Source organism: Lagopus muta, chromosome 7 (genome assembly GCF_023343835.1).
Source record: "Lagopus muta isolate bLagMut1 chromosome 7, bLagMut1 primary, whole genome shotgun sequence".
In the NCBI taxonomy this organism is placed as follows: domain Eukaryota; kingdom Metazoa; phylum Chordata; class Aves; order Galliformes; family Phasianidae; genus Lagopus; species Lagopus muta.
The window spans coordinates 28,216,361-28,242,170 of NC_064439.1; the positions used below are offsets into that span (position 1 = coordinate 28,216,361).

General features: G+C 41.8%; 1 protein-coding gene across 2 annotated transcripts in view; it reads left to right on the top strand.

The window, feature by feature from the left end:
- The first annotated feature begins 112 nt into the window (after window positions 1-112).
- BZW2 (basic leucine zipper and W2 domains 2) overlaps window positions 113-25,810 on the top strand; it is a 51,861-nt gene continuing 26,163 nt past the window's right edge. Inside the window, exons 1-2 of one of the 2 annotated variants that reach the window (XM_048951694.1) lie at window positions 113-305; window positions 20,152-20,216. In XM_048951694.1, the coding sequence (XP_048807651.1) occupies window positions 20,159-20,216 (58 nt within the window). In that variant the 5' untranslated portion in view covers window positions 113-305; window positions 20,152-20,158. Of the gene's footprint in view, window positions 306-5,919; window positions 6,004-20,151; window positions 20,217-25,810 lie in introns of those variants that run through there. The other variant, XM_048951693.1, reaches the window with a different exon arrangement.

Below are 25,810 nucleotides of genomic sequence, written 5' to 3' on the forward strand. Positions count from 1 at the left end.
CCCGCTTTCCCGCCTTGCCCGCGTCCCGACTCGGCGCGGCCGAGAGAACAGACAGCGTCCCTCTCTGCTCCCGCTATAAAAGCCGAACGGCCGGCTCTCCTCTGCATTTCGCCCTTTCCTTCGGGTTTCCTCCCCGCTCCCTCTGCCCCGTCCCCCCGCGAGCAGCCAACAGTGGCACGGCCGGGCGGAGGGGGCGGCCGCAGCGGCGCCGTGTGTCAATGTGTCCGTCCTTCACTCCTCCATTGTCTGACGCTGCCAGTGCCGCCGCCGCGCCTGCCCTCCCGGAGCGCGCACCCACCCGACAGGTGCGGGGGGCCCGCGGGCAGCGCTTCGCCCCGCGGCCGGGCGCGGTACTGGGCGGGGGGCGGAGGGGAGGCGCGGGGACGGCGCGGCCGCCGTGGCAGGTGTGGGGAAGCGCGCCCGGGCGGCCTCGTGGCCTCGTCCCGCGGCCTCGTGCGGACGCCCCACGCGGGAGCGGCCCCTCGCCCCGCTGCCGGAGCGGCGAGGGCGCGGAAAGGACGCGGGCTCGCGTGAATCTCGAAGGGAAATGGAGCGTCGGGAGCGCTCCGCGCCGCGCCTTTTGTTAGCGCCTTTCTGAAATCCCAGCCCCGAGCAGCGGCGCGCTTTGTTTCGGCTCCGACTTTCCGCTCCTCGGCCGGGGCGCGGCGTCCCGTGGGGCTGCGGGCGGCCCTGCCCCGCTCCTCGCCCTGCTCTTCTGAGGGACCTCATCTTCCCGGCAGTGGTTTTCGGAGGCGTGCGTCCTCGTCACCCACCTGACCGGCGCTTGCGGGTTATCTCCCGGCCGCTTATTACGTGTTTATTTGTGGACTATCTCTGACATACTGCTCTTGTTCTGTATTTCGCGTTTGCCTGTGTGCCTCAGTGCGTATCAGAAGCGGTGCTGACCGGTTCCTGACCCGGAGCCGAGCACGCTCTCTGCTCTGCCGTATCTTCGCGGCTGTTCCGCGCAGTGTGATTTAACAAAGCGGCTGAGCTCCGCGTGCTTTAAAAATCGAGGGAAGACGGGGACGGCGCTGTCAGCGAGCGGCGTTGAATCAACACGTGTCACTGAGCGGGGGCTGCGTGCTTACACCGGTGCTCCGGGTTTTACGGGTTCCTTTGGCTTTTTGTGGGAGACCAAAAACACCCCGAAGGAAATGCCCGTGGCGCAGAAGTGCTTTTTATACTCTGGTCCAGAAAGATCTTCCTGTGCTGTGTAGACAGATGGCTGTCACCGGCTCACCGTGAGGGCTGAATTTGGGGTTTAAGTAGTCTTTTGTCGGTTTGCTGTAGGGTGTTGATTTAACCTTCTGTGAACAAATCTTGTGATATTGTTGTGCTCTGATAATCTACTAATAAAAATAAGAGCGTGCTGGCTTCCTTTCATATACCATTAATGACGTATAGGAATATGTTCTCCTGGTGCTATAATGTTCTTACAGTTGTAGCAACTTCGTTCACAGGGTGAACAGGCAAAAGTTTTTCTTCCCTGGAGCTCATTGGGTGGCTGAGGCTGGAAGTGCTCTTTCTGTAAGAGGAAAAGACATAATATGAGGGCTGCTCTGAAAATAATGCCTCCTATTTTGCTGTGTTGGCCTACAACGTCAGAGGTAAATAGTATGATAGTGTGGCAGTAGATTGAACCTTCCTGCCAGTATTCCATCACATTGTATTGCTGTGTGACAGATGGCAGCAGAGGGATGGTCTGACAAAATGGCGTCAGGTGTGGAAGCGTGTATGAAGCAAAGGTGTGGAATTGAATTCCTCCATGTGAACACAGTTGCAGCTTTTGACACTCGTGGGCACTTGTTGAACATTTATAGAGACAAAAGAATGGGTGTGAGCACAGTGAGGCGGTGGGCGGTGCAATACCATGAAACAGTGGGTCACCTCCACTGGATGCCAATTTCTAGGAATGTGGCATTCAGGCATTTGTTCATCACATCTGAAAATGCACAGCCAATGGTGGTGCTGTGTGGAAGAAGAGTGTTTTGTAGCTGAGAATTTGCTCTATCAGTCCTATTTTGCTTTTTGTATCTTTTGTAGTTTCCATGGAAATAAATAGGAGGCGTTATTTCCAGAGCAACCTGAGTAACTTAGAATGTTTCTTTCTCTTACCTATTAAAGGTTTCTCTGTGACTTCCAGTCCAGTGGTAAGCAGATATTTCACAATCTTCTGTTTATTCTTGCAATATCCTGCTGAGGAAATGAAGTACTGCTGCCTCCATTTTATGCACATTTTATTTGAAGTGTGTGGACATCAAATGACTGTTCCACGGCAGTACAGGAAGTCTGTGTCAGGGCAGGGAACTGGAACCTGAAATTGTAAGCTCTGAACACTTGTTTTTTACTGTGTAATGTATTTGTTTTTAGATACTCTGTCAGTTTTTTACATAACACAGAAGTTGTAGGTATTGTGTAAATAATATAATAATTTCATGTTGAGAATTACAGAGAGGGAAGCAAATGTTATCCTCAGTGCAATGCCCTGTTGTTTAGGTTTCAAGCATGTATCATATATAGGAAATTCTGTATTCTCTCATCAGGTTATTTATATGTCTGATGCTTTTGGTTTGTGAAGCAGGCACAAATGGTGACATGTTTTCCCCCTCCACTTTGCTGCTTCTGATGTGTGCATTTCTGCTCTTGAGAGGTGTGTGTGATGGTTATTGTGATGAATGCATAGGTGATCCTAAGCATCTGGTGCTTTCTGCAACTGTGAGGGGTGAGATTAGTGCAAGAAAATAGCAAGGATTTCTTTGGTTGAGTATTAGTAACATTCTGTTTTGATATACAGGAATTTTGGGGGAATCAAGGTAGGGCAGAAGAAGCTGTTCTGCTCTTTAGAGAGTATGCTGTGAAATGGCTGTAGGGTGTGAAAGAGAAAAAGGAGATGCTGAACTCGTTTCACTGGTTTCAAGCTTTCTTCCATTCTGTCCAGTAACTATCACTTGTGCCTTGGCTTGCTTGAATTCTGATGATTGTCCTCTCTTGCTCTCCTGCTGGCTCAGAGATCATATACCCTCTCTCTGTGCCAGATGATCAGAAACTTGCTCTGGCCCACTGCATTTTATCTAGGGAAAAATACAAGAACAAGTCAAAGAAGTATTCCCACAGCTTATTCTCCTAGCTTCCATCCTGCAGGGTCGTAGCTAAGGACCTTCTAAACACAGGGTGGTATCTTTGTTTTTGCCTTTGTACTTGATAGCCTGCAGTGGTGTTGTGGGTTGTTGTGTTTTTGGGTTTGTTTTTTTTTTTTTTGAATGTATGTAAACTGCATCGGCAGCATCCTTTTATAGTTGCATGGAGGAAAAAAAAAAAAAAAGAGGCAAAAAATTCCCTTTTATTTGTTTTTAAACCTGTCACTTTATGGCTGCAATTTTTTTTTTCTCCCGCATCCTAGTTCCTCTTTTGAGAGTTTATGGAAAAAATTATTCCCTGTTCACCCTTGATGGGCAGTCATGGCTTGAAAGACATGTATCATCCCACACCATTGTGGGCTTTTTTTTTTCCCAACCTGAAGTATGAAGTCTGTGTAGTCATTCCTTTGTAATAACTGTTTCACGTGGCTCTCATGTCCGCTTTCATAAAATGGATCCTCTTTCTGCACAGCCTGTGCTGTGGGGAATCTCCTTAAAGTAGGGCTCATCCTGTGAGATGAATCTCTGCTGAGTTCTGGACCTACTGACTCCAATCCTGATAATGATATCCTGCCAAAGAGAACAGTATCTAACAGGATTATTCATTTAGATCATTCCAAGCTGATGCAGGTTCAAGGCTTTGTTTTGTTTTGTTTTTGCTAGAAATATCCTCTGTTTTTTCCTTTCTAACTTTGGATATGTTACTTTTTTTTTTTTCCTACTTGATTGGCACTGTTTAACTTCAATTTCCTTAAATATTTTGTTTGATTGTAAATGCTTTTAATTTAGGTTTCTTCTGTATTTGTATCTCATGACAACTGCTGAATCTGCTTTGATCTGTCAATGCTGCTAAGACTTATTTTGTACCAAAGGTAGATTACGAAAATACCTCTAAGGTATTTGACTGAAAGCTGCTATGGGCTGGAATGCATGATATATACTCAAACAGAATAGCTAGATCTTTGAAGGGCAGTGCATTCCTATAGCTGGGGTGTACCCAGAGACATGGACAGAGATGTCTGCCTGCTACCAATTCCCTGTGGCACCTTGCACAAAGTTAGACCTTCTGTACACTTAGAAACTCAGAAGCAAATCCCAGCACTTAAATCTAGCTGTATCCAAAACATGGCAAGGTGAGACTGGCACTTGCTTAATCCTGGCTTGAACACCAACTGTTGGGAAGTATTCTCAAGCATGCGGGACAGAAGGAAACCAAAATGTGCTAACAGGCTTTCTGATCTGAACTATTGGATGTATTTTCCAGCTCTGGACAGAGCAATGCAAAAGTATCAGGTTGAGACTTGAAGGTTCATGTGCTGGTATAATCCCTTTTGACAGGGTACATTAGTGTGACTTGGAGAGTCTGGTGATGGTTTGCCCTTAGACCTGATATGGCCGAGCAGAGCCAGCTCTGGTATTTTTGCTCCCATAATACAGGTAGCATAGCTACCATCTTTGTAGAGGTTTCTTTTGGAAAAACTTCTCACAAGTGTGCTTGTGTTGGCCATGAAATGCTTTTTTTTTTTTTTTTTTTTTTTTTTTTTTTTTTAATATATGCTTTTATTTCTAGGTGTATCTGTAATTGCAAATCGTGCAAGGTCAGCCCATGTAGTCTTCCCCTGGGTAGGGAGTGTACATAGAAAGGATTTTGAGATGCACAAGTGAGGTGATGATGAGAGCAGTGTGTGTGTCATGGATAAATACACACTTACTGCCTGGATAAAAGATTCTTATAAAAAAATAATCAAAATTGCTTTTAGTTATGTGTACCTCCTATTGCATTTATATAATCTACAATTATATAATGGACAATCAACAATTGTTTGGCATTATACCAAACTAATTTCTCTACTTTGGATTGACTCAGTTGTTTCCTCTGGGTGGACCTGATATATCATCTGAGCAAACTGTGTATATCACTTTTTAATTTTTATTATCCAACTTACAAGGTTGGTTTTTGTAGGTTTTTGGGTTTTTTGTTTTTGTTGTTGTTGTTGTTGTTGTTGTTGTTTTTAAGAGAAAGTCAGCCTTTAAGTAATTTGTTTCATATATACGTATATATATTTTATCCCCAGGTAGGTAGAGTCTTTGATTTTATTCCACATGTAACGAACGATATGCTGAAAAGCTCTGAATTACATACGAGTGTTATATATATCAGACAGACAGCAAAGCATCTTTTGTAAAACTAAGTTCTTTCCCACTTAAGCTGTACACCTGATGCCTTGTGAAGCAATTATGGGATACCACAGCTTCTGTAGGAATAGATCTGTGATGCCTTTTCACATTGGTGCTGCTAAAATAAATTCAGAATTCTAGAGATTTAAAGTATGATTATGTAAAACTGAAATACATTTCTGTGTAGAAGAACAGTGAAGAACAAAGTCCTTGGAACCTCTGTGTGCACCCAGACGCAGAGTAAAGACTCCAAGTTATTTTCTCTCAGTCACCTTTTATGTGATGAAGAATGGTGAAGATTATTTAAACTCTGCTTACATATTAGTCATCTCTAGAGGGCTGTACCTTGCAGGCCTGAGGTGACTGTTTAGGATAGATGAGCAAAATTATGTATTGAAGAGGCATGTGCTATTAAGTTCTGATTATTTTGAGAGAGACTTTCATTTCTCAGTTTTTCTGTTCTCATTTGTAGTGGAATTGTTAAGTCACAGCTTGAACCACTGATTGAGCACCTCATGTGAAAGGGGGGGGCAACCCAGGGCAGCTCAGGTGCATGCAATATTGCTTCTGAGTAATCAGCAGGGGTGGAGTCGGGATCCACCCCTTCCCCAACCTGACGTAAGGGCTGGCAGTGGAGGCAGGGGTATCTCCCTGGTGATTGTTGTGTACCTGAGGCTTTCTAAGGGTAAGCAGATTCTTTCCCTTGTTTCTATGTCTATGGCTGCTGTACTGAGTATAACCTCACTTGTTGCAGCCTAGGATTTGCTATTGCTCTGTTGTGGCTGCGCTTACAGCCAGTGTTACTTTATTCTTCCCTTTCAGATTTAAGAATTCTTAGGTTTGTGTTGTGCATCTGGTAATAAGCTGCTGTTATGTTTGTCTCACTGCCCAACCCTGGAGGTAAAAAAATTCCATTCTGATTATGTCATCTATAGTGAATTTCATCTGTGAACTGCCCTGGTTACCTATTAAAGATTGGATTTGATTACTGATATCATTTCTTTTTCCACTTGATCTGTTGTGATTAAATAGGAGTTCTCCACTCAGCTGTTACAGTATGCTCTTGTTAATTTAAAATAGCAATTATCTCTTCAAGGGTGACTAAAATACTCAAGGTTCACTCAGTGGTAATGCTGGTATGTCAAAAGAAAACTGACAAATGGGACAGTCTATTGCTTTTCCCTATAGAAAGCAGTGTGTGGAGCGTGGTGCCTGAAAAACCTTTTGGCCTCACTGTGCCATGCTTAAATCAAAGCATAGATCTTGTAGAAGGCTGCAGAGGTCAAAGCTAGTCTAAAGTAAAGCAAGAGTCAAGTGACCAGAGAATAAGTGCAGTGGTGTGGTGCTTGTACTTAAAGCAGCGTAATGTATGTGAAGTCTCCTGTATGCCATAAAGCTGAGAGCAGAGTGAAATACTCAGATTTCGAGGAAGAAGTATTAATTGACAAGAAGTATTAACATTGACTGGTGTAACAGCTCTGACGGTCTGTGAAGTGTGGCTGCATGCTGCAAAAATGGGGCAGTCCTGTTTGTAGGTAGCAGAAGAATCTATCTGGTCACAGTTTTGCCATGGGGTGGATAAGGCAGGGGAATCCCTGGTGCACCTCCTAGGCTGAGGGAAGCAGTTGGGAGGTGAGTGGGGCATGAGCAGGCATGGAAGCTGGAATGTTGGTAAGGGCTGGTGTATATGGTAGGTAGCAGCTTTGTTCCTGTTGTCTTACTCCCACTCAGTCTCTAGGAATGCCTTTATCACCAAGAATGTTTGAACATAACCAAAAAGCTTCCTCTGTATAAAATACATTATATCATTTTTTTATTTTTTTTTTAAGTAATGTTTTGTTTTTCAAATTCCTGGAAAGCAGGAAAACATTTCCAAGAAACTTCTTAGTAGTAATTCCTACCATAACAGTGACTCTGTAACAGCTGTTTGTTTCTATGCTTCTTAGAGCTTTTAAATTAGAAATGTGGTTTAGGAGCAGTGTTTGCATTGAGGTTGTTCTACTCAGTATTTTAAATTGATTATTTCATATGTAGGCGTGTTTTGGAGTCTTGTAGAAGCGTTTGCTCTGTGTTGAGTTACTCCTAATTGCTGTACAAAATGTCTGCAACTGACATTGTTTGCAGTTATTGCAGACTCATAGTAGCAGACAAGATTATTGCTTTCAGCCAGCTGTAAGAAGGATGGATTATCTCTGGTGAGCATTAGAATTGAGGACAGACAGGACGTGCAAGGAAAAATGCTCAGTGCAGTCTGGAACAGAAAGGTCAGTTGGGGGAAGAAGCAGGAAACCTCTGATGTCTCAAATCACAGTGAGCTACACCCTTCTGCAACTCCTTCAGCTACTCCAGATGAAACAATTAAATACAGCTTTGGGGTTGCAGTTCCTTGTAATAACCACTGTTTCGTGTGCTTTGGTGGATTTTGTTCTTTTTGAGGGTATGTTTTCATGCAGAAAAAGAGGTTTAAGCACCTCAACAGTTTGTAATTTGCAGGCTTAAATGGTCCCTTCCTTTTAGCTTTTCTTTCTATGAATAAAGTCCTCTGCTTCTCTAGAAATGGTCCACTGAAGTTATTCTTCTGATAATGCATAGGATGTGAAATCTTAGCAGCATGTTATTGAGCAGTGGTAGGCAGAGGGCTACTCACTTGTTTGCCTTTAAAGTTAGATAAACAAAATATATTTGTTGTTTTAAATGGTTGAGAAGAGCCCTTTAGAAAAGAAGTGGAGATTACGAGATACTGCTCGGTCTGCAGCCTTTTCTGTGTTAGCCAACACAGATAAAATTAGTTTGGTCAGAAGATCAGCTTGGGAGTTTAATGCCTTCCATGGGTTACCTCTACCTCCTGGGTGCTGCTCCTTTCCCCATTTCCCTGTTTTGTGTTAAACAGCTGCTGACAAGTTCTTTGATCAAAGTAGGTTTGCATTCTGATCTGGTATTTGTCAGGGGTACAAAGGTGGTGTTGTGGCATGAGGAGACTGTCTCCATGACTGAACAAGTCTACACTTTGGGGATTGTAGCAGCAGATCACTTTTTAAAATTAGAAAAGTCTCCTTTGTCTTTTTTCCTCTCCATCGTAGTGTAATTGATGCGGTGGCTTTTAACTGTTTGGTTTGTTTTGGAGCAGCTTCTGTTTCTTTCATTAGGTCATGAGGTGTAGCACTGAAATGTGGTGTGTGCTTGTTTTTCATTGAAAGTTAATGTAATTCATAGAAACTTTTCTAGATGTCTGAAATCCATGTTGAGGAGCCCTGGGTTAATTGGTCTGTCTTTATGAAGTCCTCAGAGAAACAAGCCAAGCCTTTCATCATCTTTTTTCAATTCAAGGCAAGAAATCCTTTAGCTATCTCATTAAGAAGCCTTCTAAATTCTAAGCGTCATGCATTCCTGTAGGAAATCAGCTGTACAAATCTAGTGTAACTTTTATTCACATTCACTTCCACATGCGTTTCAGAGGGCTGGAGCACCTCTCCTATGAAGAAAGGTTGAGGGAACTGGGATTGTTTAGCTTGGAGAAGAGAAGGCTCTGGGGAGACCTCATTGTGGCCTTCCAGTACTTGAAGGGATCAGGTAAACAGGAGGGCGGATGGCTGTTTATGAGGGTGGATACTGATAGGACAAGGGGGAATGGTTTTTAATTGAGACAGGGGAGGTTTAGGTTAGATATTAGGAGGAATTTTTTCACATGGAGGATGGTGATACACTGGAACAGGTTGCCCAAGGAGATTGTGGATGCTCCATCCCTGGAGGCACTCAAGGCTGGATGTGGCTCTGGGCAGCCTGGTCTGGTGGTTGGTGACACTGCACATAGTGGGGCATTGAAACTAGATGGTCACTGTGGTCCTTTTCAACCCAGGCCATCCTATGATTCATTTTCATGTATATGCCTACAGATATACACCCAGTGGAATATTCATTATGCCACCTGCAGAAGTAGGTTGCCGATGTTGGTCTTTCTACTGCATGAAGGATGATGCTCCAAACAATAAAATAGATTTCCCTATTAATAGTGTCAAGTACCATTGTGCTGAACTGACACTGATACAGGTCAAACAACTGCAGACCGGATGCACGCTGCTGCTGGAGGAAGCAGTGCTAGCTAGCGTGGTTTTTGCTCATTCAGAAAGTTATTAAACCTGTTCCTGTGATTGTGATGCAGGGGTTAGAAATGAGTAACTCTTGTGCTAGCTGTTGGTGGCAGGAAAGTGAGCTGGGTGTGGGTGGGTACTTGTGGTCTCACGCTGAGCCCATTCACTGGGAATGTTTGTGGTGAAGTGGTTGTGAAACGTCTTAGCACACAGTGGAAATTCTGTGAATCACTTGAGAAATACAAGCAATGAAGTTTACTGATTTACCTATAGAAGTGACAGTATGCTATTAGCAACTGCACTGTTGTTAACCTTGACTGTATACTGAAACTACAGCTCTGAGATTCTTTTACCTGTCACTGAGCTATGGATTTTCTTGTGGACTGTAAATGGGCAGATGTGAACTTCTGTAGAGGTGGATGAAAGAAGCTGGAAACTTATGGCCCAGTCCCTTTGATCCAGTTCAAAAAGCTGAAGCCTGTTTATGGAGGACTGCATTAGATCTTACCCAGAGGTTGACAAGCAAAATATTTTAGACAAACTGTTTTCTAGAAATGTTTACTTTTTTCTACTGATAGTGAAAAGAGCCAAGAGTTGCAAGGTCACACTTAGATGTTCATTCTTTGTTATTTTTTTACTTTTGAGGTCTTACTGTTGGCTGCTCAGTCAGGAAAGTGGGTATGGGTTTGGTGACTGCCTGGTGAGGTGATCAACAGTGAAGTAGGTGCTGGTCCTCACACGTAATGGCATTGATTTCCTTGTGTTTTGCGCCAAGCAGAGCTGGCAGCTGTGGTGTGTGGACGTAAAGCAGCTTCAGGAGCAGCTGCAGTGTCATTGTTCCTGTCCTCAGCTGGGATTTTCTGTCTATATGGTGGAATGGGGTTTTATATCTGACAGCATGCTGGTTCATGGGTGGAAATCCCTAGCTGGCTCAGTGTGGTATTTGTGTGAAGCCAGGATGAGTGGAGTAGGATTGATTTGTAGAGTTCTATTTGATAGAGCAAAATTGATTATTTCTTTCCAACGCTTCAGGTGCAGTTTGGGGAGCTGTTCCACAGTCAGAACTCTCAATTCATACTATGTACAGCAGCCACTGCTTTGTGACTGTGCTTAATTCTAAAGTTACTCTGAAGTAACTTTAAGACACTGCGTGCAGCTTTGAATCACCTGATTGTAATTACGGAATGTCTCATGAATGATTCTTTTTGAGGAGCAAAACTATCAATACACATAGCATTCATAGTTGTCACTGTAATGCATAGTGACATTTATGTCCAGATACAATGTGGGAAAAAAATTTGAAAGGAGAATCTGAACTCTTGAAATGAGAGAAGATGAGGTGCCAAGACAGGCCTCCATCTGTTCTGATGTGTGAGCAGTTGGTGTAGGTGTGTAGATTTGTGTTTTTAATGAAGGTAGAAACATAACTGAATTGCTCTGACTTCTCGTTATGTTGTTTTCTTCTTTAAAAAGGGCTCTTGTCGTAGATCTTCATCATTTGAATGCCCAATACCAGAGGCCTTCTGGAGGGAGGAAAAAAAAATTCTGAAGCATGAGTAGGAAGCCTATCCATCTCTGTGTGTACTCTGCCTTTCTCTCTATTTTGAAAGCTTGAGAGGTTGCTCGAATTTGGTTTTCCTTTAGATTGGTTTGGCATATTTTTATTTTGTGAGTTTGTTTTTTGCTCTTTAATCTTTATATATTCTTGTGACGCTGACATCAATTCTGAAAATTGAGATGTCACAATGCTAAGACTGACATCACATGGAACAGTAGGAGAAAGAGGAACTAGAGTAAAGCTGCCTGCAAGTATGTATTTAACATTGGTGTGCTTCTGGTCTTTTCATAATGAGAACTATCAATTTAAATGTGTTCCTTCTTAAAAGAAACAAGTTTATGTCCTCTTACAAAATTAGTAATACAACATGCTAACTCATGTCAGTTCTCAGCACTGGAGCATGTTGTCCAGCTTGGTGGTGCATGTCCCATCTCTGGAGACAGTCAAGCTCTGAGCAACCTGATCTAGTTGTAGGTGTTCCTGTTCTTTGCAGGGGAGTTGGACTAGATCACTTTTAAAGAACCCTTCCAACTCAAATGATTTTATGATTTGCTTGTAATTTTTGTTGTTTTCCTCTCTCTCTGGCCTTACTGGTTTGTCACCTAGCTCACTGTGCTTCTGACGTGTAGTATTCCCAAGCGTATTATTCTGCAGTGGTGGTTTAACTCTTGCCCTATGCTTTTATGGGTTTAAGGGACAGCCTTTCTTGGAGTAATGTTACGAAGCTATGTGGGATAGATTATCCCGGTAACTTTCCTGACAATGCTTGATTTACAAACTGAGACAAGTTGGCCTTTGTTCCAGAGTCTGGTCCCTGAAAGTGGCCCATGGTAGGTGGATAGGGTGAGTTGTTCTGTTGTTTTCTGTTGTTTTTAATATATATTGTGTATAGAAATAAACGGATAGGAGTGCTGCTTGTTTTCAGTTAAAACATTTGTCACACTTGCAGCAAATTTCAGTGTAGGGGTTGTATCATCCTTGTGCTTGATAGCCTATCTCTTGAATGGCCTCTTCCATGAATTCATCTTAAGAGCTTTAGAGTTTCTGCACGTAGCAGAAGAAATTATGTTCTGAAGTAAGATTGAGAGCTCTCAGTTGGCTGCCAACTTTTGTAGGATAGCACCTGCTGTGACCCTCTCTACTTCAGTTTCTTCTGTCATTTTTCTGACCTGCCGAGGGTAATGGGGTTATGTAGGCGCTCTGTAGCACACGTTGCTGGGTGATGTTGCCATAGAATTAGCTTAGCTAAGACTGCAAGGATTGTATCAATCTGCCTGAAAGCCAGTTATCTGTTTTCATATGGAAGGTGCCTGGATGTTTAGTGCTTGTGTCACCCATTTAGGAGTTCAGTGATCCCTGCAGTAACTGTGTGCTATGGGGTCACTCAGCTGGGAGGAGGAAGTACCCCAGGGAGCAGGAGGTTTGGGGGATGCAGTGATGCAAGTTCGTTACAGGCTTATTTGCTGTCCAAGTGAATGCTGCTAACAGCATTAGTTGCTGTGTTTGGAATAGCTGACATGGTGCAAAGCGTTGTGCGTTTCTCCTGCTGGCTCTTGGTGCCACCTCTTTTTAGCAAGAAATGCCTGAATTCATGTATCTGAAAGCTCATTCGCTACCCAAAGTCTTGTGTTAACTTGGTGAACTACTTTTCTTCTAAAAACTTTGAAGAAATAATTAGGGAATTATATATTAAAACTTCAGTTGTCGCTGAAGCTGAGGCCTTTACCACTTGCAAGTCTGTAAGAGGTGCCGACTATTAATACATCCTTCCTCCGATTACTGTATTAGTCCATGAAATACTATACTGTTAGCAGCTGGGAGGCATGGCTTTCTGCAGAATTGACACTTGGCATTTATTTATGTATTTAATTCCAGCCCTTATTGTGTTGACAACAGCTTTGGAGTTTTCAAATCCTGCAGTGCTGTATGTTGCAGGTGCTGATGGGCTCCTGGGCTCTCACTGCTGCTCAAAACTGTAAGACAGCAAGAGAGAGAGAACCAACACGTCTCTGATTTGACCATTGTGATTGTTGAGCTGTATGAGTAGGGTTGACATAAAAAAATTCAGCTGCCACCATGCACTAAAAAAAGAGAAACAGGGTGGACTTGAGTGGAGGACTGGCTCTGCATGTGACAAATCTGCTCTTCTTGGACTTGCGTTCATTACCAACTTGTTCTTACATTGTCTTGTGTCTGACGAGCCTCATGCTAGCAATGAAGCTTCTCTGATAACTTTTCAATGTGATTCTGCAGTATACGTGTAGATTTTGGTTTGTTGCAAATTAGACTGTTGGTGCAAAGGAATGAAATAGTGTGGCTCCAGTGAATGGTTGTTTCTCAGTGTATTGTGAACAACAGTACAGCTTTCTCTACTAGACATTGCTTGGAGAATTGAGCTAATTTGAGGCAGCAGTGCCTTTGTAGCTATGTTTTTGCCGAACTTCAACTGGGCTATCTTTCCTTCACCAAAGTCATTACAGTGACTATTGAGATGGTTCTATTTCTCCAAGACAAATAGCACGGCCAGTGCTTCTGTCAATTGATCAGTCCTGTTTTAACATCTACTCAGTCCACTGAAAATGGAATCTTGCATTAAAGCAAACAAACAAAATACTGGTTAACTTTGGAGAAGTATTACGTTCTGCTCGTTTTCTATGTTAACCTGATTCTAATCTCTGCCAATCCTTTTTTTATCCTATATTTTTCTGCTGGCAAGCTTTGAGTTGGATGAATACCATCACCTTAAAATTGATATTCAGATCCAAAGTGATGTGTAGCAATACATCATCTCTGTTGGGAGTGCTTGAGTTACAAGCACAGCAGTGGGAGGGAGCTCTCAACTCAAAAGCTCCCATAATACCTTACTCAGAACTGTATTTGACTCCTAGCTGCTGAGAGAAACCTTGTTACTGAAAGATAACTTTTTTTGTGTGTGTCAACTCAAGTGTATGATTTCATTTGCTTGACTTGTATTTTTACCTGTCAGTGATTAAGAATCTTTTTCTGTTCTTTTTGACTGTGCCATGACTTGTGCATATTACATGTGGTGGCTGCTGATGTGACACAAACCATTTCCTTAGTGGTTCAATTTGCAATTCTCTGACTTTGTGGAGTACTTTGGGGGTGCTTCACTGTGGGAGTTTTCTACTTTTTCCCCTCTTTATTCAACTGAGCAGCTTCTTTAGACATTCTTGGTTAGTGACCAAATAAAAGCCTGCAATACATGCACTGGATACATGCATTGTGTTGTGTATTTAATTCAGTCTGTGATTGTGAGTTAATTAGCAGCTGTGGGGCTCCTTGGGTTTCTCTGAGAAGCATATCTCTGTGTATCCCAGTTTAGCAGTTAGGTGATGTGATTTATGCAAATTCCAGTGAGCTTTGTCTTCTCATTTTTTTTGCCTGCACTTCTGTAGTTGTCAGCTGGGTAACTAATCACAGATCACACAGAATTCTTGACTGGACTATTTTTTGCATGAGTGCAATTCTTTATTTTTTTCTTTTTAATGTGATTTCATTCTGTTCTGATACTTGTTTTCTACTAGTTGAGTACTTGCTACAGAATGAAACAAGTTCCAGTTGCTCTTTGTTAAGTCTAATGGAAGAGAGAAAACAAAGGAGGAACAAGTGCTTTTGTGGCAGCGGGTGCTTACTCTGGTGTGGAAAAACTCTGTCCTGTGATTTAAAATGAAAAAACCAAGGCAAGTCTTCAGAGCTTCTGGAAGGCTCTTTTGGGAAAGGCAGAGTGCACTCATTGCTCTTGTAGAATACCTGCTACAACACTATATTAAGAATGCCAAACATGATATCTGCTGTTAACTATGGCATGCTTCCAAGTATGAGATTAAAGGTCAGAATCTGGTTGCTTCAACTACTGTAATATCGTAAGCAAAAATAATCCGTAACAGAAGATGTATTTTCCTGCAATAAACATGTGGATTAACAGTGTTGTTTTACAAATAAATACTGAAACAGGAGGTGGGTAAGCAGTCACACAACTGTAAGTTAATTATTAATCCCAGCCTGTAGCCATTAAGATCATACTTGGAGTAAAGCTGTGGGGGAATTTTGAACTGGCTGGGGCCTGGCTCCTGCTTTCCTGGTTCTTGGTAATGAGTGAGGTCCTTGGGATAAAGGCTTCCTCAATGCTGTAACTTTAGTGGTGGTCTTTGCAGGCAAAGTATCAAGATAAAGCCTGCAGCTCCCAGCATGGCTCTTTCACCTCGCGGTTGAAGTTACAGCCCTTCAGGTATTTAGTCCTTTTGAAAAAGAGAATTATGTTGTAGGAGTGGAGGCAAGAGTAGGAAAATGATGATGAAGCAGTACAAGTCAGCCCAAATCAAGAGAACTTGTGGAAAGGCAGCAAGTGCCCCTCCCTTAGGGCTGAGACACAGTTGTGATTAACAAGGGAAAAGAGGCTGGGGAGATGTTTCTGTAGCCCATCTTCTTTCACATCCTCTGCACGTGGGACCTTGGAATCAGCAGGCAGAGCCTTTTATTTCCTTACTGTGTCAGTGTGAATTTCAGAAGAGTATTGCTGCTGCTGTGTTCCTGGCAAGCTGCCATTTGGGCTCAGGTGTAAGCTCAGTGCTTCTTCATGCTGACCACATCCAGGATACGTGGGCTCCCAAGGTGAATTTCTCACAAGGGTGACAACCATGTTAGAGCAGTGAAGGCGCTGTGGTCGCGAGGTGAGCGCGTGGGTTGTGGGGATGGTGTTATGTGCTCCCACCCTCCTCTGCCACCTGCAACTGCTGTGAAACACTCGCAGATAGATCTCATCAGCGGCTGAGCATCGCAGTGGAAAGTGGGAAGCCTGACAAGGATTTGGCAAGACTTTGAGGCTGCGTTGTTTCCTTCTGTCCTAATGTCCCCTTACATGCTTTGTTCCTCTGCACTGCTGATGATTTAAGGGCTTTCTACCTTCAGGTTCTGTCAGCTCACCCCTGCTGCCTTCCCAGCAGTGAAGGGAGCTGCTTGTTTGGGCACGAGTGTCAGCCCTTCTTCCCTGCTGCTGGAGTGAGGTATTTAATTGGCTTTTAATGTATCTGTAGTCTTGTTGCTGAAAAAAAAAAAAAATAAAAAAAAAATCTAAGCCTAAGACTTAATGATGAGAAGGTGAAAATGCGTAATTGCTTTCCTGGATGAAGAAGACCCAGTAAAACCTCTTAATGTCCCGTATGGAAAGGCTTGACCTTAATTTTTTTTTTTAAAACAAAAATATTACCTTTATGTGGTGGTGTTTTTTTTTTTTTTTTTTTGCTGATGTGTGGCATGATGTCTGTTGGGGAAGTTTCACTGCTGTGAAGCAACTGATTTTGAATTCATCATGAATGTGTTCACATTTGAAGAATCTCAAGTGATTCTGAAATTTTTGTTCAGGTGTGAAATGGTGCTTAGAAAAATAGATTTAGTTGGATAAAAATTTGCAGTATTTATGCATTCAGTTTGAGGTATGTATTTCCAAGACCAAATGTTTTCAGTATTACAGATTGGCAGAAACATCAGCCCTATTGAGGCTTTAAATAATTGAGGAGTCAATCATCATAAGAATTTCCCTGTGGCATGCATAATTCTGTTGCAAGGGTTGTTCAGTTATTAAAACTTCTGTATCACCAACTCTTGCAACTTGAGTGTTTCTTAAGTATGAATCTGTTTTGTAGGAGGCTCTCAAGGAAAGTGGGAGTGCAGTTTGAGAAACTGTTTAAAGTCAAATCATTTTTAATTTTTGATTGACTTTCATAGCTGCAAGTCTCAGACCTGTTCTGACTGGTACCAGGCTGTCTGATAGCAGTGCTATCCGTGTCCTGCTTCTTAAACACTGGGATGCTGGATGTGCAGTTTGAACATGAATTTTCTGCTGGAGATTTTCTAGATGCAAAAGAGAATGAACAGTGAAATGGCTTCTGCAGAGCTTCTCCCATCTGCTGTAGCAGAGTGGAGTCTGTAAGAAGTAGGGTAAGGAGCTGTCATTTCCACATCTGTTGCTCTATTTCCTGCTAACAACTGATACAAATCATAGAGGATGTTTGACTTCAGGACAGCAGGACGAGTGTTTGAGGTTTTCTTTTTGGCAGTGTTTCCATCCTACCCTTATCCATCCTTATTGAATCTGTGCCTCAGAAACCATTCTGACTTACCTAGCTGACATTTCAAAACTTGCCTTTGCTTTGAGCTATCCTGTATCTTTCAAAAAGTAAAACATATGTAGAATTTCAAAGTTTCTGATTGCAAGGCTTGAGAACTATATGACATCAGATAGGCATGCTTAATGTGGTACTATCAAATGCAATGCTCTGTGCAGATTTTACACTACCATGCTGAACTTACAGCTTTCAGCCATCACTTCAGAGTTGGTTATCAGTGTATCTCTGGTTATTTGTCTTTTTTTTTCATTGCATTCACTTCAAATTTTAAATGATCATTCCAGGCACCTGTTGTGGAGGCAGCAGCTCTTCAGAAGTTGCTTGCAGCACCTGGTGTCATTTGCACTGGAGATTGGTTCTGGGCTTGTAGAGATCACTGGGTTCATTTTGCTCAGGCTCATGTTCCTGCTGCCTCTTGGTGACTGTGCCTTTGCTCTTGCTGGGCCAGTGCCTTAGGGAGTGCCTTATAAAGCCTGACCCTCACTCAAACAGATTAAAGCACAGTGTATTTAAAGCTAAATATAGAAGGCAGAGCTCTCATTCCTAGTAATTAACTGTTCAAGAGTCTCTTCTGTTGCGCTGTCCTCTAGTCATTTAGTCTGCCGCAAGTGGCAACTCCTACATTAACTGCTTTTTCCTTTTTCTCTCTTGTTCCTGGATGTCCTAAAGGTCGTAATTTTTTATTATTTTAATTATGAACAGTTTTAAAATCTGATAGCCTACCTTAAGCTGTATACTACTCTTCAAGCAGTTTAAAAATACTCTACATCAGAAGTGGTCGAGAAGGCCAGTGGCGTCCTGGCTTGTCTCAGGAATAGTGTTGCCAGCAGGAGCAGGGAGGTGATCCATCCCCCTGTACTCAGCCCTGGTGAGGCTACACGTTGAGTACTGCATTCAGGTTTGGGCCCTCACTACAAGTAAGACACTGAGATCCTGAAGCATGTTTAGAGAAGGTGAATGATGCTGGTGAGTGGTCTGGAACACAGATCTTATGAGGAGGTGCTGAGGGTGCTAGGATTGTTTAGTCTGGAAAAGAGGAGGTTTAGGGAGACCTTGCATCTCTCTACAACTACCTGAAAGGAGTCTGTAGTGAGGTGGGGGTTGGGCTCTTCTCCTGTGTAAGTAATGATGGGATGAAAGGGAATGGCCTTTAGTTGCACAAGGGGAGATTTGGGTTTGATATTAGGGAAGAATTTCTTCTTTGAAAGTGTGGTAATGCATGGGGTAATGAGGGGTGTGACTTAGCTGTGTGGTGATGAAGGGTCAGTGCTTGGACTTCATGGATCTTTCTAGTCTTAGCAATGTTATAGAGGAACTCTAACATTAGAAATTTAGCATATGCATTTCTGTCTTTTCTAGTAAGTATTCCTAGGCTGAGGTCAAATGCCTTTGTTCTGTTCTTTGCTCTCAAAGCTGCAATTTTTTTCACTGAGGAAGTAGACAGTGCTGGTACCAGTCCAGTGGCTGCAAGAACTTGCTCAGAACTGTCTAAAGCTCACGGGCAAGGGCTGAGGCATTGGGGGACAAAACACTCTCCCGGGTGTTTCTCACTGGGTTTATTTTGTACTCCCATCTTCTATAAATAATGGTCACAGCAGGTAAGTGTCACATCTGGTTGGTCCATGGCTGAAGTCTGGCCTGTTGCTCAGGGCTATGGTGTATTTCCTGAGCACACCTCCTACTTCTTCTCAGCCTCTGAGACAGCTGTGTGGGGGGAAAGAGGTGTCTGAGCTCCCTTGTGAAGAGGGACTAGGATTTGACAGCACTTCAGAAGATCCTGTGGTATTGCAGTATGATGTTTTTTCTCTCCTTGCAGATGTGTGGGAGTGTTTTCCAGAAGGCACTGTAGTGTGCTGGTTGTTCTGAAATACTCTCTGTTAAGACAGTAGCTTTAAATCACGGTTATGAATGTCAGCCTCTCAGTATAACTGGCTTGGTTGCTATTTTTCATATGACTTGCAGGAAAGCAAAACCAGTCTTGACTGTGGACTTGGCACATTCCAGTGCATGCTGGTGTTTTCTGACTGCTGATAAATCACAGGGCTACCCTAGAGAGCAGTGGTTTGCCAAGCTACACATCTGAAGCACTACTGAAGTGGCTTGTTGGTGACACTGCAACTAGGAGAGAGTGGTGAATGGGAACAGTGTTTCTTAGAGCACTGCTAACTGCTGTGTAAGCTTTTGAGGAGGGGAGACCATTGCTTAGGTAATAATGTGTGGTTGATGGCATCTTTCTAGCCAGCGAGTTTCTCTTTTTACGTGGTAGCAAGTGCTTGCAAAGGGACGTACTTTTGAATGGGCCTGCAGCCCAGTTCACCTAGATTCCATGTTGAAATTTGTGTTAGAGAGTCCTTGATGGAGAAACAGAAATACAGATTTATGTAAAACCAAATTTCTTAAGAGAACACATCCAAAGGATGAAGCTTCTTGTATGGTAAAGCTCAGCTCTGGATGAGCAAACTGTCCACGCCAGCGACCTGAAGACCTGCAGGGTGTGCAGCAGTGACTGGCAGAGCCTAGCAGTGATACAGGGCCAGGACCATTGGGACACACCGTAGGGCTTTGCAGTATTTCTTTCTGTTTGGCTGTCAGTTTGGTGGCTCCTTGCACCAGTTGTGACTGCAGTGATGGGACCAGCTCTGTCCTGGTGCCTGCACTAAAGGCAGAGGCTTCTTCCTTCCTGTTCCTGCTTGGATTTGAACCGTTTCTCATGTGGGGAGAGATGGATTTGCTGACCATCTCTCTTGTTTTCTTGTTTGGCTTTTTTGTTTGTTTGTTTTTGTTTTTTTGGAAGACAGGGGGTAGAGGCAGAGGAACAGGTGCAGTAGTATCTTTAATAATATTTTGAATAATACTAATTATTCTTTATATAGTAAGAACTTGTTTTCTCTTTCACATACCAGGATTTTATAACATTGAATGTTTGGTTGGGTTGTTGGGTGTTTTTTAGTTGTTTTGTTTTTTGTTTTTTTTTTTGCCTTTAGGTAAACTGTTGTCTGTAAATATCATTGTAAAAATATATGTATTTTTTTTTTCTCCAGAAATTTTATGAATAAGAATCAGAAGCCGGTGCTAACAGGCCAGCGGTTCAAAACTAGGAAGAGGGGTATGTTATGTTGCATTTTGTTACTTTCCTACATGTGGAAATGAATAAAAACAATGGATACAATGCCTGATATTTAATAGGATTAAGATTTTTCTCCTCTTCCCCTTGCTATGTTAAGAATATAGATGTTATTTGTAACTTATTTGTAAGATTTTGGATATTTTGTTTATGTTTCAGGACTTCATTGATGCTTTTAAGTTTGAATTTCTTTGCTGTTAAATCTTGCGGAGATTGTTTAAGAATTAGGTTTTGAGTTTACGATAGGCTTATGTATTATGAAGAAAACTTACTGTTTGTCATAGCTGTTTCTGAACGTGTCCCTTTTGATTAAGAAAACAAACTGTGAGCTTTTATTTGAAGATTACATAAATTGCCTGTTCTTGTTTTTATGCATATTTCTTTGATTCAAACTTACGCCATCTCTGTAAATGAATCCTTCACTTCTGAAAAGGAAATTCTGTTCCATTATAACATCAAATAATCTCATTGGACCCATTTGCTTTAACAGAAAGCTCTTTTCAAAGACAACAGAGAACAAAAGCAAACAAAAAACCAAATGTTTTTCTACTCTGTTAGTATAGTTTGATTCTTATTGTTAAAACACTTAATTGCCATGACATGAACCCCGTTTTTGTAATTGATACTGATTTTTCTTCAAAAATGGCTAGCAATCTATATATATTCAATTTTTAAAGGAGACGGATAGTGCTGATTGTACTGATCATGCAAGTATCCTATATAGCAAGAATCACTGAATTGTAAGGGTTGGAAGGGACTTCTGGAAATGGAATATCTTTTCCCACCCCCACACTCCTTCCTCTAAAGCAAGGTCCCTAGAGTAGGTTACACAGAAAAATGTGCAGGTGGGTTTTGAACATCTCCAGAGAGGATGACTCCACCATCTCTCTGGACAACTTGTTCCAGTGCTCTGTCACACTTAAAGGAGGTTTTTCTCATGTTTCTGTGGAATTTCCTGTGTTTCAGTTTGCAGCTGTTGTCCTGTTGCTGGGCACTGTTGAAAAGAGTGGCCCCATCCTCTTAACCTTCCACTCTTTTCTTATTTGTTACTGTTGACAAGATGCCCTCTCATTTTTCTCTTCTGGGCTGAGCAGTCCCAGGTCTCTCAGCCTTTCCTCAAAAGGGAGATGCTTCAGCCCCTAAACATCGTTGTGGCTCCCCACTGGGCTCTCTCTAAAAGTCTGTCTTCATCTCGGGAGCCCAGGACTGCATGCAGTTTTCCAGATGTGGTCTCACCAGGGCACAGTGTGTGTGGGGGGGGGGGGGGGGGGGAGGGGAGGGTAACTGCCCTTAGCCTGCTGGCTACAATCTTTTTAACGCACCCCAAGATAACCATTGGCCTTCTGGGGCTTAAGGGGCTTAAGGGCACACTGCTGGCTCCTGGCTAATCTTTTGTCCAGAAGGATGCTCAGGTCCTTCTAACATGCTTCTTCATATCTTGGAGTTCATTTTCTGTGGTTGAGTGCCTGAGACAAATGAATACCCGACACTTGGATGAGAGCAAAAAAAAATAAAATATATATATATATATATATATATATACACACACATATATACACACAAACTCAAAATATTGATAATAAAATAATCTTTTTCAGAAGATAATGTCTGGTTTGTGAAATGAAGATTTCAGTGTTTTGCTGTTGCAGTAGCTGATTATTTTGGTATGCACAGATGGAGTTCCTATCTGTCATGTAACAGACTTTTTCCATCTTGACTTTCCTGTTTCCCATTAAAAGCTGTCACCTGATCTGAGTTTGTTGTGACAGATAATGTGAATAAGAGCATTTTCTCACTGTGGATGGTGGATGGAAGAAACAAAAAGAGTTTGTATCCTTCCTCAGAAAGCTGCTAATTCTACCATGAATCTGAGGAGTTGAGTGAATGTATTAAAATCTAGGAAAGTCATGAAGCTTGGGTGAGAATTGTGAAATAGTTTTTTTTTTTGCAATTCTGTTAAAGAGCAGTTCCAGGTTTTTCAACTTTCCTCCCTTGCACACATTGCTTCCTCTGTTGTCTTAGCTGGCACAGTTCATACAAGTAAGTGGAACCTCTTCAGATAAAAATATCCTTTTTATTTATGGACATACAATGTCTACAGGTATAACTAATTTGAAAAAGAAACCTTTGTTGTTTGTAAATAAACGTCATAGGGCTCCAGTAATTAGTGAGATTAACTTTTCTGTCAGTATGGTCCAAAACAGCATTAGCTAGCAACAGCAGAGGTGTAATTAGAGCAATGGAATTAACAGTTCCTAAAGAGTAATGCTGTCAAATCAACCAGGTATGTGTACCGTTGGATTGATTATACGTATTGTTTAGTCTAATTCAATCAGTTCTGGTAGTTATTTTACTTACTGAAATTGTCTCAGAACATTCTCTTTTTCGATAGGACGTTCTTTTCAGTCCTTGTTTGGCATTGTATGTAGCACAGTGAGGTCCTGACACTGGTTTGGTACTCTGATTCTTGTGCTACCACTAATAATTATAAGTAATTTTTTTCTTAACTGTATGGAAGAAAAAGACTTGGAGCAGTGGTTGGAAGGCTGAGGGAGGTGTTTGCTTTAGGAGATTACTTATATGGAACACTTAAAACATCTTCTAATCTAAATCCTAATTGTTTCTGTTCTGACTTCCAATATACCAGAGACCCATTAAGTTTTACTCTGATGTGACTGAGCGCATAGAGTATGGTTTGACTCTGGCATTTCAGTCATTGGAGACTTTCTGGTGTATGCGACAGGCAGACCGTTAAGAGGGTCTGAAATATGCAAATGCTGAAGGAAACTGGTTGAATTATGGATAATGCTGCTTGCCAGTTGATTTTCAGAGGATGCACTTTTCTCCTTCTGCAGCTCCCAAGAATGCTGCTGTCTGAGTAGAAAGTGAGCTGTGACATGGTGGTCAGACATTTAATAAAAAATACTTGTCACTATGAAGTCCATTGCTGCTCAGCTAGCTGCAATTAGTCTACAGATGTGAATGATTTCTGAGCTTTCAGAAGGCAATAAAGGAAGACGACAATGTTTGTTTGTTTTTTTCCTTTAAATTTTGAAAAGGTGTTCAGAGACTGAAATGTTTTTAAAAGAGAGCAGCCTGAGATAGCAACTTTTAAATCCCCCTCCTTCCATTTCTATCAGTTGAACTAATGAGTTACAGAATCATAGAATATATATATGTATATAATATATTATAAATATGTATAATACATATAATATAAAGCTTTTCTGAAGTGTATACAGTGGCACATATTGAAGTCACTTTCCAAGATGTGAAAGAAGAAAACTAACGTAAAGGAAAAAACCTGTGAGGCAGATCCTTATCGGGTTTCTGTCAATCCGGATGAAGACGGTAGTATGCTTAGTTCCAGGAATAATCTGTATACCTGTCAGTTACAAGACTTTTGATGAGGGTCAGCAGTAGTTGTCGTCTGGCCACAGTTTGTGCTTGATGTGCAGGTACATGGGAAATGTATTGACCACACTGTACTTGCATGCATGCAAATTCATTACATCTTGTTTGTGTAGTCTGATGTAGAAAAGGAGAAAATAGGAGTAACAAAAATGGCAGTGGTTAGTGAGGAAAATGTACGTATCCAGGCAGTTGACAAATACCTAAGGACAAAAAATGTCATTAAATGTTAATGGAACAACCAGTGAGTATTGTTCGTAGTAAGCTGATAGACGTTACCTGGCAGCCATGTTTGTCCCCATGGTATAGATATCGCAGAGCTATTAACAGCTGAAGAACTGTGCAAAAACATAAATGGTGGCATAAGAAGGAGCTGAGCTAAGCTGTGCATTTTAGTTTCTTTTGTGAAGGAGAATTATTAAGTAAAGTCAGTATTATGGTGAAATCAGAAAAGAGACTAAATAGGGCAGCTCATTTATCTTAGAAAAAAGGGCTGTGGGCTTTCTCTTGAGGAGCTGGAACAGATTCTTAAGGAGGGAGGTACAGATGTACTTTGTTATTTCCTTACAAGGAAATAAGGATCTGGGACCTGATGAAAATGAAAAGCTATGTATAGCACCGCTGCCTTGAATATTGTATGCAGCGCATCTGCAAGCTACACCTGCCTTTGCTAGCCCTGATTGAAACTGTGCTTGTTCAGTGATTATGTACTTGACAGCTCAGCATACTGTCACCACTTCTTGATGATGGCTTCTTACTCATTCTGTTGTACTACGTCAGCATATTCTTCAGTGCATTAGTTTGGTAGAAAAATGCTTCAGTAAAATTATAAACCATTTTTCATGCAGTGAATTCACCTCCTCTTCCCATGTCAATTTTTAGATTATCATAGACAAGAAAATAGAAGGGTGCACCAAATGAGAGGAGCGTTTCTGGGGCAGTAGAGGGTTCTTTTTAAGTAGCAAGAAATATTAATCACAATGTTTTTACTGAGGACTGTGCACCCATGGTGCAAAACACACAACGTTTCAGTTTAAACATAAGCATCTTAAATATTTTGACAAAATATAGCAATTATTTAACTTAACTCTTAAGACAAAATTGTCATCTATCTTAAGAGTCATCAAGTTTTTTAACTATATAAATACTGCATATGTGGTAGCCCGTAAAAGAATTATTTTCAGATACATATTTATAGGTGGAGCTGTGTTTCTAGTGTGCTGATTAAACTGCCTGAGGTACACATGCTGAAGTACTTACACTTAAATAAAAAGCTTGTTTGTGGGTGGCTGGTAGGTTGTTTTAGTATTTCACATTAGAAGAGAGCTGCAAGTATTTGGTAACTGTCCTGATAGCTCCAATTGGATTCCTGGGAGTGTTTACCTATGGACAGTTTCCCAGAGCAAAGATGTGTCCTTCAGTTTCCCTTCCTCTGTGGTTTATCTGCAATGGGCAGAACCAGCACTACAGTTATGTGACTATGGCAGACTCTAAGTCTTCATCACAGCTAGAAAATGAGGCAACACAATGAAATACTCTGAAGATCTCGAAGTATGGGGGGAAGTAAAAGCCACTTTCAGTCCAGTGGAGAGGTTTACAGTGTGGTAATGATGAGAGTATGGTAGGAGAGAGGCTAGGATGGTACTGTGATGGTGTTCATTGCTACGTGACAAGCTGGGGTTGGGAACAGGTAACCACCGTAGGTTTGAGTATCCATGGAGTTGAGAGAATCTCAGCTATTTCTGATTTCATTAGGACATATTTGGGCAGAAACTTTACCTAGTTGTCTTAGTAACTAAAATTTCTATATTTGTATTTGTTTCAGGATACATTAAGTGTAGGTTTTTAAAGTTTTTAATCCGTGCTTATTAGCAAGTGGTAACAGAGTGCGTTTTTTATAGTATTTTTGAGTGTTATGGAGGAATTTCTGGTTGTGTTTTTGAAGTTCAAATTTATTTTAATGGTAATTGATGTTTCGTGTGTGCCCTTGTGTAAAGTCAGGACCTGTTTTACTCAGAAACTTCGGGTGTATGTTGTAATTATTATTGGTCTGCAAGGAATAGTATCAGGAGATGTGTAACATCTGTAACATTTAGCTTTACTTGGAAGTTGTGGTTGCATCTGTTGGGAGTGGTGGCTTTGGCATTAGGAATGCTGTCTGGGGT